The following is a 16,943-nucleotide window of genomic DNA, read 5'->3' on the forward strand; positions in this document are numbered from 1 at the left end:
CAATGATAGAGTGGAGGATATGCTGGGCTATGAAGTTACAGATTGTGGTCATATACAATCTGCTGCTGCTGATGGCCCACAGTGCTTCATGAATGCCAAGTTTTGAGTTGCTACATCTGTTCGAAATCTATCCCATTTAGCACGGTGGTAGTGCCACACAACACGATGGAGGGTATCCTCGATGTGGCGATGGGACTTCGTCTCCACAAGGGCTTTGCAGCGGTCACTCCTACCAATACTGTGAAGGATAAATGCATCTGCGACAGGTACATTGGGGAGAATGGGGTGAAGTCGGTTTTTCCCTCTTGTTGGTTCCCTCACCACCTGCCACAGACCCAGTGTAGCAGCTTTGTCCTTTAGGACTTGGCCAGCTCAATCAATAGTGGTGCTACTGAGCCAGTCCTGGTGGTGGATATTGAAGTTCCCTACCCAGAGTACATTGTATTCTTGTCATGCTCAGTGCTTCCTCCAAATGGTGTTCAACGGCATTAATTCATCAACTGGGGGGTGGGGGGGAGGCAGTAGGTGGTAATCAGGAGGTTGCAAATTTGACCAGATGCCATGAGACTCCATGGGGTCCAGTCAATGTTGAGAACTCCCAGGGCAACTCCCTCCCGACTGTATACCACTCTGCTGGGTCTGTCCTGCTAGTGGGACAGGACGTACCCAGGGATGGTGATGGTGGTATCTGGGAAGTTATGATTCCATGAGTATGACTATATCAGGCTGTTGCTTGATTAGTCTGCAGGACAGCTCTCCCTATTTTGACAAAAGCCCCAGGTGTCAGTTAGCAGAACTTTACAGGATCGAGAGGGCTGGGTTTGCTATTGTCGTTTTCAGTGCATCGGTCAATGTCAGGTGATGTGTGTGGTTTCATTCCTTTTTGTAGATTTTGTAGCTGCTTTAATACAACTGAATGGCTTGCTAGGCCATTTCAGAGAGCATTTAAGAACCAACCACATTGTTGTGGGTCTGGAGTCACGTGTAGGCCAGACCAGGTAAATGCAGAAGATGTCCTTCCCTCAAGAACATTAGTAAACCAGATGGGTTTTTATGACAATTGGAAATGGTTTCATGGTCACCATTACCAAGGCTAGCTTTTTAATTCCAGACTCCTTGCCTACTGTTATTGCTATTCAAAATGTAATTCAATGGCTGTGAAGCACTTCGGGGTGTTCTTGTATTATATACAATCCTAGGGGGTAGAAATTTCACCCAAAATTAGCGCAACCTACACAAAAGATCCTGGAATTTTAAACACAAATTTTGCTGAGTCCAAGTGGAGTTTCCATGATTTTTTGTGCAGCTTAAAAAACACTGTACCGGAAACTGACCCTGCCTCCCGGATGAGTTCATCACCACTGGGAGTTTCCACTAATTGCGCTCAATTGAAGGCCTTCAAGGGGGCTCTAAAAATTAAGCTGGTTACTATGGGTGCAAGAACACTAATAGACATAATTTAAAAGGTTTTGAATGTAATTATACATGTAATTATGTAATTATAATGTGGCGACTGCACACAGTACTCCAGCTGTGGCCTCACCAAGGTTCTATACAACTCCAACATGACCTCCCTACTTTTGTAATCTATGCCTCGATTGATAAAGGCAGGTGTCCCATATGCCTTTTTCACCACCCCACTAACATGCCTCTCCGCCTTCAGAGATCTATGGACACACACGCCAAGGTCCTTTGTTCCTCAGAACTTCCTAGTGTGATGCTGTTCATTGAATACTTCCTTGTCAAATTACTCCTTCCAAAGTGTATCACCTCACACTTTACAGGGTTAAATTCCATCCGCCACTTATCTGCCCATTTGACCTTCCTGTAGCCCAAGACACTCAACCTCACTGTTAACCACCCAGCCAATCTTTGTGTCATCCACAAACTTCCTAATCCTACCCCCCACATAGTCATCTATGTCGTTTATATAAATGACAAATAATAGGGGACCCAGCACAGATCCCTGTGGTACGCCACTGGACACTGGCTTCCAGTCAATAAAGCATCCTTCTGTCATCACCCTCTGCCTCCTAAAACTAAGCCAATTTTGAATCCACCTTATCAAATTATCCTGTATCCCATGTGCATTTGCCTTCTTTATAAGTCTCCCATGTGGGACCTTGTCAAAGGCTTTGCTGAAATCCATATAAACTACCTCAACTGCACTACCCTCATCTACACACCTGATCACCTCCTCAAAAAATGCAATCAAATTTGTTAGGCGTGACCTCCCTCTGACAAAGCCATGCTGACTATCCCTGATCAAACCTTGCCTCTCCAAGTGGAGATAGATTCTCTCCTTCAGAATTTTCTCCAATAGTTTCCCTATCACTGACGTGAGACTCACTGGTCTGTAGTTCCCTGGCATATCTCTACAACCCTTCTTAAATAGCAGAACCACATTAGCTGTTCTCCAGTCCTTTGGCACCTCCTTTGTGGCCAGAGAGGAATTAAAAATTTGGGTCAGAGCCCCTGCGATCTCCTCCTTTGCCTCTCTCAGCAGTCTGGGACACAAATCATCCGGACCTGGAGATTTGTCCACTTTTAAGCCTGCCAACACCTCCAATACCTTGTCATTCCCTATATCAATTTGCTCAAGAACCCTGGAGTCTCTCTCCCTGAGTTCCATACCTTCATCCTCATTCTCTTGGGTGAAGATAGATGTGAAGGATTCGTTCAACACTCTTCCGATGTCCTCTGGCTCCACCCATAGATTGCCTCCTTGGTCCCTACTATTTCCCTGGTTATCCTCTTCCCATTGATATAATTATAGAATATCTTGGGATTTTCCTTTTTACCAGCCAGAGCTTTCTCATATCCCCTCTTTGCTCTCCTAATTGCTTTCTTAAGCTCCACCCTGCACTTTCTGTACTCCACTAATGCCTCCGCTGATTTGCTTTCACACTCTCAGCAATTTAACTTCACTGTTTACCCTGTTAGCAGAACATTGACAAGACAGTCAGCTCTTTGCTCTCATTAAATTTAACCAGTATTCAAATGGAACACTCGTGGAAAGAGTACTACTTTCCAGCTTCCAGTGTGAAATGAAGCCAGCAGTTTGATTTCAGGTTTGTTTAGTGCTGCCCTCAACAGGCAACAACATCATAATAATGATGTAAGGCACAGGTTCTCAACTCTCCCAGAAAACGTGGGCAGCATTGTGGACCTTGATCCTAAAAGACTGGCAAAACCACCATCACACAAATTCCCAAATAATATAGATACAATGTAGCTTATTCATTTATTATAAACCAGTGATAAGGATGCCAACCTTCACTTCCTTGGTTCTTTAAAAAAGCAATTTTTAAATTTGAGAACAAGAGGGCTCAGTTTAAATTACATGAAGGTGCTTGATAATCAGTAAACCAATGCTAGTTAGGTGTCAAGTCTATTCTAAGACATTACCCTCTATATCCCATCTACAGACAGTTTTCCATTTATCCATTACCTGTCAACATATCTCCTTGCTTCCACGTTATCCAGTGCGGTGATCACAACATCCATTTGGCTGTAAAAATTATCACTATAAATGTTCTCTGTGGATGGACACACTTTGTTTAGGTGAGAATCTATTTTTATCTGGGGATTTATCGCCAAGGTGGCTGATGCAGCTGTGTAGCTCTTTGGTTTCTGACGAGGAAACAAAGATCGCAGATTGTTATAAGGAAAGCACTGAACATGTTGGTAAAATGACAGAAGGTTGATCACTACAAGGCTGCAATTCATTGATTGAGTTCAACCATAACTGCAGTGATACTAGAATCCCAATGCGTTGGGGACCTGCGCTCCTTATTTCACTGGAGTTTCCAGCATCAGGGCAGGGTTAATACCAAAATTTATTGGACGGCCTCAACTAAAGAATGGGCAAGACCGTCCAAGCACAAGATACTGCTCCGAGCACTCATTAAATAACAATGGACCTGGGAGAACTGTGTACAGTTTTCTTCTCCTTATCTAAGGAAAGATATACTTGCATAGAGGGAGTGCCATGGAGGTTCACCAGACTAATCCCTGGGATAGTCTTAGGAGGAGAGATTGAGGAAACTGGGCCTGTATTCTTTAGAGTTTTGAAGAATGGGAGATGGTCTCATTGAAACTTACAGATTTCTTACAGGCGTGACAGGATAGATGTGGACTGGATATTTTTCCTGCCTGGTAGGTCTAGAACCAGTGATGCAATCTCAGAATACGGGGCAGACCATTTAAGACTGAGATGAGGAGGAATTTCTTCACTGAGAGTGGTGAATCTTTGGAATTCTCTACCCCAGAAGGATATGGAAGTTCAATCACTGAGCATGTTCAAGACTGAAATCGATAGATTTCTGGATACTAATGACATCATGATATGGGGATAGTGGGGGGAAAATGGTGTAGAGGTAGATGATCAGCCATGATCTGTTTGAATAGCAGAGCAGGCTTGGTGGGCCAAATGGCCTACTCATGCTCCTGTGTTTCTATTAGGGAGAGAAAGTGGCTGCAAATTAGGCCTTTTTTTTTAAAAAGGAGGATTGATTTCCCTGGTGCTGCCTACACTCTGCTGGTGTGCTTCAGGCAAAGTCTCAGACCCAGACACCCCAATAGGCCCCACTCATGCCACCCCAGTGGTTTAGATACCACCTAGTATTTTGCCAGCATTCCGGTCGCTCGGCACAGAGGAGGTCTGAACCCCTGAGAGGGGAGTCATTGATTGTGGAGGAAACAGATTATGTTTATGGAGCCATGAGCTCCACAAACATAAAAGGCACAAGATGACTGATTCTTACTATCGAGGAATTTCCAGATCTTGACATAATATGCATATTAAATGAAAATAAATACTTTGACACCTGATTTTTTTTGGAACACATTGTCAAGGGAACAAATGCAATTTGAACTCTTTAAAAAAAAATCAACAAAAACACAAATAACTTCGCTTTCTAAAGTATGTACTGCACTTTCACTACAGTATTTAGATACTACTTTTAAGGCAAAAAAAATTGCTAAGGTGTGCCACAGAGTGACAAGAAAAATTAGATGCTGAGTCAAAGGACAGATGAGGAAGGGTAACTAAAAGCTTGCTCAAGGTGATGGGGTTTTACTGCTCGTCTTAAAAGAGGAGAGAAAGATGGTGAGGCAGATGGATGTAGGCAGGAAATTCCAGAGTGTGGGGTTAGGCAGTCGAAGACACAACTGCCAATAGTTTAGGAGTCTGCTTGTTGGCTAATTTTAATGTCAACCTAGATCACCACGTATTCTATTTTTTTGGCCTCTGAATATTTGCATTTTTTATAGGAATATCAGTGCTGGAAAATGGAACACTTCAAGACGAGGTCGTCTTAGGTCAATTTCGACTAACAAATGCATAGGCAAACTCCCTCAAAATGAGACTTAATCCCTAAACTTGTAAGAGCGTCCTTGATAAGTGTAACATTTTGAAGAAAGATGGGAGCAGGCACCCCTGGGGAGTGTTGCAGAAGGGAAAGTAGAACTGTGGTAACATTCAGTTGCCCAGGTTTGAACAGAGCGAAGCATGGATCTGTCCATCAGAAATGAGAACCCCTCTTGGCAGCATAAAAGGCTTGGCGTGGTGTGATGTGTCAGTGATGATGGTGGAAAACATGAAAGAAGGTCCTCAGAGATTGTAGTCAAATGTCACAGAAAGTTGGTAAAGAAGCAGAGCAGTGTAGGCACATGGATGCACGAGTGAAGAAGGAGCAGCTATTAACTACAACATCCAAGCCGGTTCAATTTATGTGCTGTAGAAGGTTGGAAATGTTCTGGTTGGTGCAATCTTTGCTTCAATGATACTACAAGCTTCAAACATTTTCCAATAATGGGAAAAAAAGAAAATATTAAAAGTTTCCCAAAAAAGCACAGTTACTCATTCCATAATTCTTCCTTTTGAACATAGTTATGTTTCTTAAAGTGTGATTGGCAATTCTAGAAGTTAATTTAAATTCTGCACAGTTAAAGTATGTCTGAGTGAGAGGCGGAGAGTTTCAAGTCCCACTCCAGGATGTTGAGAGAAACTAAACTAACACTCCAGTGCAGTACTGAAGGGGCACTGCATTGTCATTGGTACCAGCTTTTGGATGAGACATTAAACCGTGGTCCCACCTGTTCTCTCAGCAGGCCATAAAACATCCCACGGAGCTGTTTTTTTATATTCATTTACGGGATGTGGGCGTCGCTGGCTAGGCCAGCATTTGGTGCCCATCCCTAATTGCCCTTGAGAAGGTGGTGGTGAGCTGCCTTCTTAAATGGCTGCAGTCCATGTGGTGTAGGTACACCCACACACCCAGTGACAGGGAAGGAACGGCGATATATTTCCAAGTCAGGATGGTGAGTAGCTTGGAGGGGAACTTCGAGGTGGTGGTGTTCCCATGTATCTGCTGCCCTTGTCCATCAAGATGGCAGTGGTTGTGGGTTTAGAAGGTGCTGCCTAAGGAGCTTTGGTGAGTGAGTTTCTGCAGTGCATCTTGTAGATGGTACACACTGCTGCCACTGTTCGTCAGTGGTGGAGGGAGTGAATGTTTATGGGTGGGGTGTCAATCAAACAGACTGCTTTGTCCTGGGTGGTGACAAGCTTCTTGAGTGTTGCTGGAACTGCACTCATCCAGGCAAGTAGAGAGTACTCCATCACACTCCTGACTTGTGCCTTGTAGATGGTGGACAGGCTTTGGGGTGTCAGGAGGTGAATTATTCACTGCAGGATTTCTAGCCTCTGACTGCTCTTGTAGCCACAGTATTTATATGTGTAGTCCAGTTCAGTTTCTGGTCCACAGTAACCCCCAGGGTGTTGATAGTTGGGGTTTCAGCGACGATAATGCCATTGACCATCAAGGGGCGATAGTTATATCCTCTCTTGTTGGAGATAGTCATTGCCTAGCACTTGTGTGGCACGAATGTTACTTACAAGTTGAAGAGCCAAGGAGTACTTCTTGGCCAGCATTCTCTCAGTCAGCAACCCCAAAAAGCAGATCATCACATTGCTGTTTGTGGGACTGTGGTGAACAATTTGTTCAAGACATTTCCTACATTACTGTGACTACACTTCAAAGGTATTTTATTGGCTGTAAAATGCTTTGGGACATCCTGAGGTCATGAAAGGCACTATATAAATGCAAGTTCTTTTCTCCCTCCTTTCACATACACATTCACTTTCAAACGGAGGCAGTGGACTCAATATTAATACCTCCACAATGGTCAGGAGAGTTTTGGAAGTGGGTTGGGGAAGGAGTTGGTGGGTGGCAAGATGGCAGTTAAACTGTCAAAGTACATGAAACATAACCCTTGCCTGCTGTATACATTCTGTGATAGAATCCTTAACGAAAAGGGAAACTGAAAAAGGAAAGTGAAAAAGGCAACAGAGAAAACTACATCCCAAGTTTCTAAGGAAACCAAAACTTCTGGGTAGACTGAAACCGGTTGAGGCTCTATAAAGGGATGCAGAGCCATCCAAGCTCAGCCGTAGCAACTGATGAGTCCATTGGAGGAGTACAGGTAAGTTGAAGATGACAGAGGCCAGATTCAGAAATAGAGAATAAGTTGCTGCAGCTGTTTCTGTCACTTGAAGGTAACATTGGTGGATCCATACCATCCAGACCAGACCGAGTTGAGGTAGTTCTGCAGAAATGTGCCATTTGTGGTGAAGACCATGCCCATGGAACTCAGGTTTGTTGTGGGCTACTGCTAGTTGAGGATCAGGTTATATCCTAGAAGGAGGGGAGCTGAAATTCTTCATAAGACAGACAGAGAGAGAGTTTTGAAGGATTTTGTGACAGAGTTTGATGGCTTGTGTATCGTGTGGATTGCTGAGTCAATTCCTAAAATCTGTCTTTGTTGTTTCTGCCATTAAATGTGTAAATTATAGCTTATAATCAACCACAGCTTGCCTGTTAATTCATGTTTAACTTATGATGATTCTGGGTTGTAGGGTATTGATGGTCAATTAAGTATTTAGTGTTTGCATGGTTTCGTTCTTGTATAGCAAAAATTATTTTTTAAACCATGGAATCTTGTGACTTCACTCTTTTAGTAAATAACTCGGATTTTGGATTTTTAAATTTTTTTATAAAAAAGTGTTACTGGTCTCTGGGGGAATCATAATTGTCATTTGTACAATGCCAGGTTTTTGTGGCATCAGATTTTCGCATTGTGGAGAGACGGCACACTATATCAACATATTTAAATCAGGCTCAAACTGCACACTTGGCAACCACATTTAAAATTCACTGTTGCTGCTTGAGGTTCCCAGGATTTGGGGAAACATGACAGTGAAAAGGAGGCAGGAGTTGTGGCTCCACAAAACAAGTGCCCTTTCCAGCCTGGGGTGCTCCCCCGGCGCCCTTGAGATTTATTCGTTCATGGGATGTGGGAGTCACTGGCTAGGCCAGCATTTACTGCCCATCCTTAATTGCCCTCGAGAAGGTGGTGGTGTGCTGCCCTGTTGAACTGCTGCAGTCCATGTGTTATAGGAGCGCACACAGTGTTTTTAGGAAGGGAGTTCCAGGATTTTGATCCAGCAACAGTGAAGGAATGGTGATATAGTTCCAAGTGTGGATGGTGTGTGGCTTGGAGGGGAACTTGCAGGTGGTGCGTTCCCATGCATCTCCTGCCCTTGTCCTTTTAGATGGTAGAGGTCTTGGGTTTGGAAGCTGCTGTCGAAGGAGCCTTTTTCAGTTGCTGCAGTGCATCTTGTAGGTAAAAACATAGAAAATAAGAGCAGTAGGTCATTCTGCCCTTTGAGCCTGCTCTGCCATTCAATATGATCATGGCTGATCCTGTATCTCAACACCATACACATTGCTGCCACTGTGCATTCAGTGGTGGAGGGAGTGGATGTTCAAGATGGTGGATGTGGTGCCAATCCAGCGGGCTGCTTTGTCCTGGACGGTGTCAAGTTTCCTGTGCATTGTTGGAGCTGCACTCCAGGCAATTGGGGAGTATTCCATCACACTACTGACTTGTGCTTTGTAGATGCTGGACAGGCTTTGGGGAGTCAAGAAGTGAGTTACTCCCCGTAGAATACCCAGCCTCTGACCTACTCTTGTAGCTTCAGTACATATATGGCTGGTTCAGTCCAGTTTCTGGTCATGGTGACACCCCCAGGATGTCGATAGTGGGAGAGTCAGCAATGGTAATGCCATTGAATGTCAATGGGAGATTCCCTCTTATTGGAGATAGTCATTGCTTGGTACTTATGTGATGTGAATGTTACTTGCCACTTATTAGCCCAAACCTGAATATTGTCCATTCTTGCTGCACATGGGCACAGACTGCTTCAGTATCGGAGATGTGAATGTGAACATTGCGAATGATTGCACAAACATCCCCGCTTCTGACCTTACGATGGAGGGAACGTCATTGATGAAACAGCTGAAGATTGTTGGGCCTAGGACACTACCCTGATGAATTCCTGCAGTGATGTCCTGAGATTGTGATGATTGACCTCCAACAACCTTGAGGAAACCTTCAGCTGATCATAGCCTTTCTCCACCTTTCTGCTCAAGCCACAACATCCTCTCTTCCCCACATTCCCCCCACCTCTCTCTCTCTCTCTCCAGAGTGCCAGCAACCACAACAAGGGAAATCAAGCTATGATCTACTGTCACTTATTATTCTTACTAGCTACCAAGCAGGCTGCCTGTTTACCCTATTGCTGGGCAGACCCAAAAAGGGAATAAGGTCCTGTTATTAAATTTGACAGGACCTCCACATCCTCAGCCTTGCAGGATTCTTCAGTCGCTTTCAGCCTCCCTCACAACCTCCCCAAACAGGAGGCCACTGTGTGTACATAATTCATGAGGATTATACAGCTACTAAATTAATAAAGGATTTTATGCAGGGCTGTGCAACATCTTTGACTTTTGAGGAACATCTTCCAGGTCTGGCAGAAGATACACTGACCAGCTCCAGTTTATTCATTACAATACCTGTATGTGTCGAGGTCTGAAGAGAAACTGTCTATTTAGATTGGATTTTTCTATTAAGTCAGGGTCTGTGATAGTTATCTGCAAAGGAATCACACCAAAGGTTAGGTTGTAAGATGAACATTGTACGTGCCTTGATTAAATTAACTCTTTCCCCTCCCTCCTCTGCTGCAAATGGCAGTGCCAACATGAGTCTGATAAACCCAGTTGATACCAAAGATATCTGCAGCTAAATAGCAATGTCTAGCTTTAACAAAGGGGCTGAATTTGGTTTTCAAATGTCGTCAGTTCTAATTTGGTTGACACTGCTTTCAGGCCCATTTAAATCTCAAGTGCAAATAGTACTCAATTCTCCAGCACAAGTTCATTTACAAGGTTATTCACAACCTTGCACAAACTCAAAAAGTATCCAGGGATAGTACTAGTGACAGAAAAGGAAAGTTATGGGTAAGACAAATTTTAAGAGACAGGATCAATTAAACGGAATTCTCAGGATCCTAGGATAAAAATATAGAAAACTTTGATCTCTGCTAATGCTGAAAAGGTAGGAGATTAAAAGGTTGCAGCCAACGGAAAGGAAAGTGCAGTCATGTAATAATGGCCCAGTACCTTGCTTCCTGTTAGAAAGATGAGAGGTCCTTCCCCACAGAGACCTCCTTCCTGACATGTTTCAGGCTGTGCTCGAGACTTGCCACCCAAGGCATCAGACAGCTGAAAAATAGGCAGGTGCATTCCCCTGTCCTTTTTTTTTTACATGAAGGTAGGACAGGAGCATCTCTCAGCCTTCAGACATTCAACTGCCAGCCCCAAAATCTCTAGCAATCTGGTGGAAATTTGTGCTGCTGGATTCCCCAGACTCTAATGCTCAGTTGTTACCTCAAAGTTGGGCAAAGAGATTATGTAATTTGATGAAAGTCTCAAGCTGTCCACAAATGGGGAATACTCTTTCTCCTACTGTGTAAATCCTCAATGGATTTAATCAGTTCATCATATTTCACTGTGCAAAATTTGAGGCATAACATTTCTCATTAGCTCGTTAAAAGTTTCATAGAATTATATAGAATTTATTACACAAATATAGGCCATTTGGCCCAAGCAGTCTATATTGCCATTTATATTCCACGTGAGCAGTATTCCTAACCTCATGTGCCCATCTTTTTCACTTTATTCTAATTTGCTTCAACTACTTAACCTATTCTTAAATGCCACCAGGATCTCTGCCTCAATCATTAGAGCTAGTACTGCATTCCACGGCCTCAACCTATTGTGCAAACAGTTTTCTCCCATTGTAAATCTCTTGGTCAAGGGTTTCTGCTTTGGGCCTAATCAGTGACCTGGGAACAAATTGCACTCAAAATTGCGCTGGTTTTGCAAAGTGAATTTTTTTGCTCAAACTCATTTGCATATTGAATGTGGAATTTTCCATCAACCAGAACAATCGGGTAGTATTTTGAACCGTGGCTTTTTTAAAAAATGTATTAAAAAATATTAATTGATATATTTAAGAGTGGTAGCCCGGCGCAGTTTGCTCAACATAGCTGAAAATGGGTTTATCACAAAAATAGGCATTTTTAATCAGCATCTAACCCAACATCTGTGAGCACCTGAATTTTAAATAATTGCAAATGACAGAAGTGGCGGGTGACCCTGGAAAGAGTTCAGAGGCTACCGGGTGCGAAGGCAGGCTGGATGGAAGGCCTGTCTCAGTGCTCTGGCACTTTGTCGAAGATATCAAAAAATGAAGAAAACAAAAAACACCCCTCCATCCTCACCTCTCTCAACCTCTCACCCACACACTCCTTATGACCCACCCAATCAAGCCCATGGCACACACCCCCATGGTCCCTCATGCCCTCCATGCCAATTTATGCTCCTTTACCCAACCCCATGGCCCTTTATAATTCCTATGCCTACCAGTGCCTCTCTACCATCCCCATGGCCCTTTATAGCCTCTATGCCCTTCTACCACACCCATGGCTTTTTATAGCCCCAATGCCAACCTATGCCCCTCTACAACCCACATGCCCCTTTATTGCCCCTATGCCAATCCAATGCTGATTCATGCCAACCCATGCCTCCCACCACCACTCTTTCCTTACACCTACCGTGCCAACTCTCAGAATCCACCGGGGGTCAACCTCAGGGCTCATGCTGAGGTTAAATAAAGTTCTTAAGTGTCTACTGATGTGACCGCTATTTTAAAAAAAACACTGACTGATAAAAATCTATTCACTACATTTAACTTCCTTTAATCCCTTATGAAAGCAAACATTTGTATTCATTGTTCCACTTCAAAGAGTCTATAACCACTTAGAGCAGTCAAACTGTGAACTGACCAAGCACCCAACTGTGATAATGGTAGGTTGTGAAATCAATCATGCAGCAATAATCCTCAGGCTTATGTCAATACAAGTGTGAAATAGCAAGCATTGTTTTTTTTTATAAGCCACAGAGCAGTATGTCTTCTAATAATCAAAGGGCAGGACATTTAAATGCATTGACAGTTCTCCTGAACTTGACAGCTCCAGACAGTCTGTGCACTTTTTACACATATTCATGCTTAATTTTAACAATCCCAAAAGGCACCCTCCCTTGCCAAAGAACTCTGGCAGCTTTAGGCCTTCTCCTATCAGGTCTTAAATGCACAAATTGTGTTTTGGACATCCCACTAGTCAAAATCAGATCTGACTGAGGCAGCTGCACCTTAACATGTGCAGTTGCCTCCATGAACCACAAATGTGAAGTCTTGCTTCAATTGTATAACAGCTTGGTCAGACCGCACCTGGAGTACTGTGTGCAGTTTTGGTCCCCTTACCTCAGAAAGGATATTATTACCATAGAGGGAGTACAATGAAGGTTCACCAGATTTTTTCCCGTGATGGCGGGACTGTCCTCTGAAGAGATTGGACAAACTGGGCCTGTATTCTCTAGAATTTCGAAGAATGAGAGGTGATCTCATTGAAACCTACAAAATACTTAAAGGAATAGAAGGGTAGATGCAGGTAAGATGTTTCCCCTAGTTGGGGAGTCCAGAACCAGGGAACATAATTTCAAAATAAGGGGGTCACCACTTAGGACCGAGATGAGCAGAAATTTCTTTACTCGGAGGGTTATGAATCTTTGGAATTCTCTACCCCAGAGGGCAGTGGAAGCTCAGTCATTACTGAGTATGTTTAAGGTAGAGATTGGTGGATTTCTGATTAACAATAACAAAGGGTTATGGGGATAGTGTGGATAAAAGCCATTGAAGTGTTCGATCAGCCATGATCATGTTGAATGACGGAGCAGGCTCGATGGGCTGAATGGCCTTCTGTTATGTGCACATTAGAACCCACTCCCATTTCCAACCTCCCAAAAATGATGGAGGACAGATTTGGGGATGGGGCTTCTGGATCTGGGCCTCTGATGCCACTTTTGCAAAGACAGAGTGTGAGAAAATTCTGACCATAGGGATTACTAGACAAGAAAAAACTAAGGTCCACTGATTCCATCTTCTACCATGCTGGTAATCGCATGATGCAATGATAATAGACTCATTGGCTAATCATAGCAATCAACCTCCATCAATCTACAACAGACATGACATAAGGAAAACCCCAGTTTTGAGCGCTTTGGGAACCATAGTACTAAAGTACCTGTTCCTTCTAAGGATATTACAATTCTCATTTATGTCATGTCTCATATTATGCATGTACAGTATCCTAAAGTGTTACTTTCTGAAAGAAATCTAATTTTGCATATAAATTAATCATTACTAACCGCTTCCAACATTGTCCTTATCATCTAACTGCTACTGTTGTGACTTGCTTACAAATACAATAGCAACATTGATGTAACTATTTCACCAATCTAATAGGGGAAAGATACGTACCATTCCTCTTTCATGGCCAGTGCTAACACCAAGCAAAGCAAAGTTCTTAAGCATTTCACAGCCAATTGCACCACATCCAACCTGAAAGGAAACAGCAAATATTTTTCTTTTAAACATCAGGATTCCACATGTGGAGAAGTAGAAAAAACATTAAATGGTTGTAATATCATGTCTTACAAGCACAATTCAAAAATCAACTGTGAACACATGCATTCTTGAATCAATTAAGTCTATATTTCAGGCATACAAAATTAGAATTAAAAAATTGAAGATGTTTGCCTAAAAATGTAATTCGCGTGCATTGCAAATATGATATGCATTTAGAGAGTACTAATGGTACTATGTAAAGGAACATTAGTATTGCACCATCCTTCAATTTTCAACATATTGATAGGATGTCAGATTTAAACACCTTAGGTTTCTTCGGTGGTGCCAAATTGAGCAATCAACACTCCAATGGCCATTTAGTTATCTCTAACCCTAGCAACATGACTGAACACATACCAACACTTTAACCATTGTACAAAGTATTAGGACTTCACCTCGTTGGCATACTTGTATAAGTAATAAGGCTTAAATGATCAAATTGTACTGTACTTAAGCTTAGTGATAGAGCCTTAATTTGTTTGTATTACTGGATTGATTTGTGAATTTCAGAATATGTTGTTAAGAAAGTCTTAAAAGTTGGCATCTCTAAATGCCAAATACTGCGATTTAGCTTTAAGAAGGACACATGGTTCTTTTGGGAGTGAACTGAAATTATGACAAGGACACTCCAGCAAATCCAACTTGGAAGCAAAGAGAAGCCAAAGCTACAATGCTGATTAGCCAGGAAGGTGGCCTGAAGACTAGATGTTCCAGGGCCTCAAATCAAAGATACAAGTTATAGTTTAGAATCAGAAGGGACGCCAAGGCTGCAAACCTGATTGGCTAGAAGAATGGTCTTGAGTCTAGAATGTTCTGAGGACCTCTAGCTAGATATACAATTAAGGTTAGATTATTGTGGGGATGTTGGGACCGTTATTCCCATTGGTCAAGAGTTGCAAACATTGGGTTAAAATCATTAGTTGTGTTGATCCAGATGCACATACTTGGTCTAAATGGTGCGAAGCTACCTGCAAAAAAAAGGGGAATAAAAATAGGATTCCTCAATGGTTAACATTTTCCACAGGACTCTCGCTGGGGTGCATTTGTCAGGAGAGTTAGGAGTAGGCAACTTGCTAGAGAGCATTTGCCAGGATTAGGGCACTTGTAGGAAGTTAGCATTTGCGTAAAACATTGGCAGTCGACAGGTATTTGTCACAGATTGAAAGCTGCCATGAGAATCCAGTATTAGAGATCAGTGGATCCAGCAGAGATAGGATGAGCCAGGGCTAAAGCATTTGCTTTAAGAGAGAATGAATAGAAAATGCATAACCACTTAGCTGCTGAGGAATCGCCAGTCAGTTAAACTCTAGCATGGGAGAATCAGTAGTAAGGCGCAATCTTAATCATTTTGGGAAAGCCACAGTCTCTTAGAAAGCTGTTTCTACCAGAGAAAGAACGGAAAAAAGAGGAAAAAGAGCGAGCGGGTATGAGCATGGACGAGCGCGCGCGCAGATGGCTCGAGGTCCCCCCAAGACTGTAATCAATGAGAAAACTTTGAAATGACAGAACTTCCACTATTATATTCTTAGTCTCACTGTAAAACCCCTTGAAAAAAGTTGTACTTTATTGAATGAGGTGTAACTAAGTTTTTAATGGTGTTCCATGTTCATAATTGTTCTGAACAACCTCACTGGCCCAGGAAGAATATTTGATACAAATTTCTCTAAAACTTCTCTGAGAAATTCTACATACTTTGAAAAACTTGTTTTTAAAATATGCTATTTTAGCTTCTACCTAAATCCCTTCCATTTCTCCCAATCATTTATTTTGGTATCGGTAAAATTCAAAAATTAGAAGCAAAGGAGTTCAATGTGATTTTTACTTCCTTGTGTGAGAATACTTCATTGTGATTCTGCTTGATACCATCACTGTTAATGGACTCCTGGGGGTCCCCTTGATTTTGTACCAGTCTTAAAGTGATGTTGAATCATAGATATAGCTACATCTTGGTGGACAGCTTTTTTCGAGGTCAGTGTTGAACACTGTTGCTTTGCCACTGACTGCAAAATCCAGGCTAAAAACATGTATTAAACTGTACAGTAATTCCCATTTTGCTAAATTCACTGAATGGAATGCAGGTGAATTTACAGTAGGAAAAACCAGTAAGAAACAGGGTTTTGGATTGACAAATGCAACAAATATTTTAGATCTAGAAGGGGATGACAGTGGCAGAGTGGTAATGTCACTGAGCTAGTAATTCAGAGGCCCAGGCTAATGCTCCTGGGACACACGTTCAAATCCCACCAAGGCAACTGATAAAATTGATAAAATCGTGACCATAAATCTATCATTGATTGTTGTAAAAACCCAAATGGTTCACTAATGTCCTTTAGGGAAGAAAATCTGTCATCTGGCCTACATGCGACACCAGACCCTTAATTGCTCTCTGAAACGGCCTAGCAAGCCACTAGGTTCAAAGGAAATTAGGGATGGGCAACAAATGCTGGCTTTGCCAGTGATGCCCATGTCCCTAAAAGAATAAAAATAAAATCACATTACTTCAGAACATTGGTAAGAGGTAACTTTGTTGCTTCAGCCAAGGACAATATTTATAAGGCACTTACTATGAAAACATTGAGGTTGTTGAGTTTTTGACACGTGGATTCTCCAATACATGCACGTAGAGCATCATATCGATCTCCTCTGTATGAAAACACAAATTATATATAATTACTATTCAATAACTTCAGAACCATGTACATACAATGTTAACGGGAAGCAGATACACTCCAGGAAGTGAAAACCAACACCAAATAAAATGAATGGTTTAACTGCAACCCTACATGAAGAAAAGAAAAAGACATGATGGGAAAGGGAAGAATGAAAAGTTTGGATTTATAAAGTGCCTTTTACAATTTCAGGTCATCCCAAAGGACCTTACAGACAATCAGGTACTTTTTTGAAGTGTAATTGCTGCTATAATGTAGAAAACACTACTGGCAATTTACACATAGAAAGTCTCAAAAAAATAGCAGTGAACAAATAATCTGATTTAGTGATGTTGGTTGAAT

At 42.3% G+C, this 16,943-nt stretch overlaps 1 protein-coding gene across 1 annotated transcript in view; it reads right to left on the minus strand.

The window, feature by feature from the left end:
- The window catches only part of uba6 (ubiquitin like modifier activating enzyme 6), a 147,187-nt gene that overhangs the window by 40,918 nt on the left and 89,326 nt on the right, over positions 1–16,943 (minus strand). The window contains exons 16-19 of the mRNA XM_078570336.1: positions 16,497–16,575; positions 13,786–13,866; positions 9,918–9,995; positions 3,452–3,633 (exon numbers count right to left, since the gene is read on the minus strand). Coding sequence (XP_078426462.1) covers positions 3,452–3,633; positions 9,918–9,995; positions 13,786–13,866; positions 16,497–16,575 — 420 coding nt within the window. The remainder of the gene's footprint in view (positions 1–3,451; positions 3,634–9,917; positions 9,996–13,785; positions 13,867–16,496; positions 16,576–16,943) is intronic.

Source organism: Cetorhinus maximus, chromosome 2, assembly GCF_964194155.1.
Source record: "Cetorhinus maximus chromosome 2, sCetMax3.hap1.1, whole genome shotgun sequence".
In the NCBI taxonomy this organism is placed as follows: domain Eukaryota; kingdom Metazoa; phylum Chordata; class Chondrichthyes; order Lamniformes; family Cetorhinidae; genus Cetorhinus; species Cetorhinus maximus.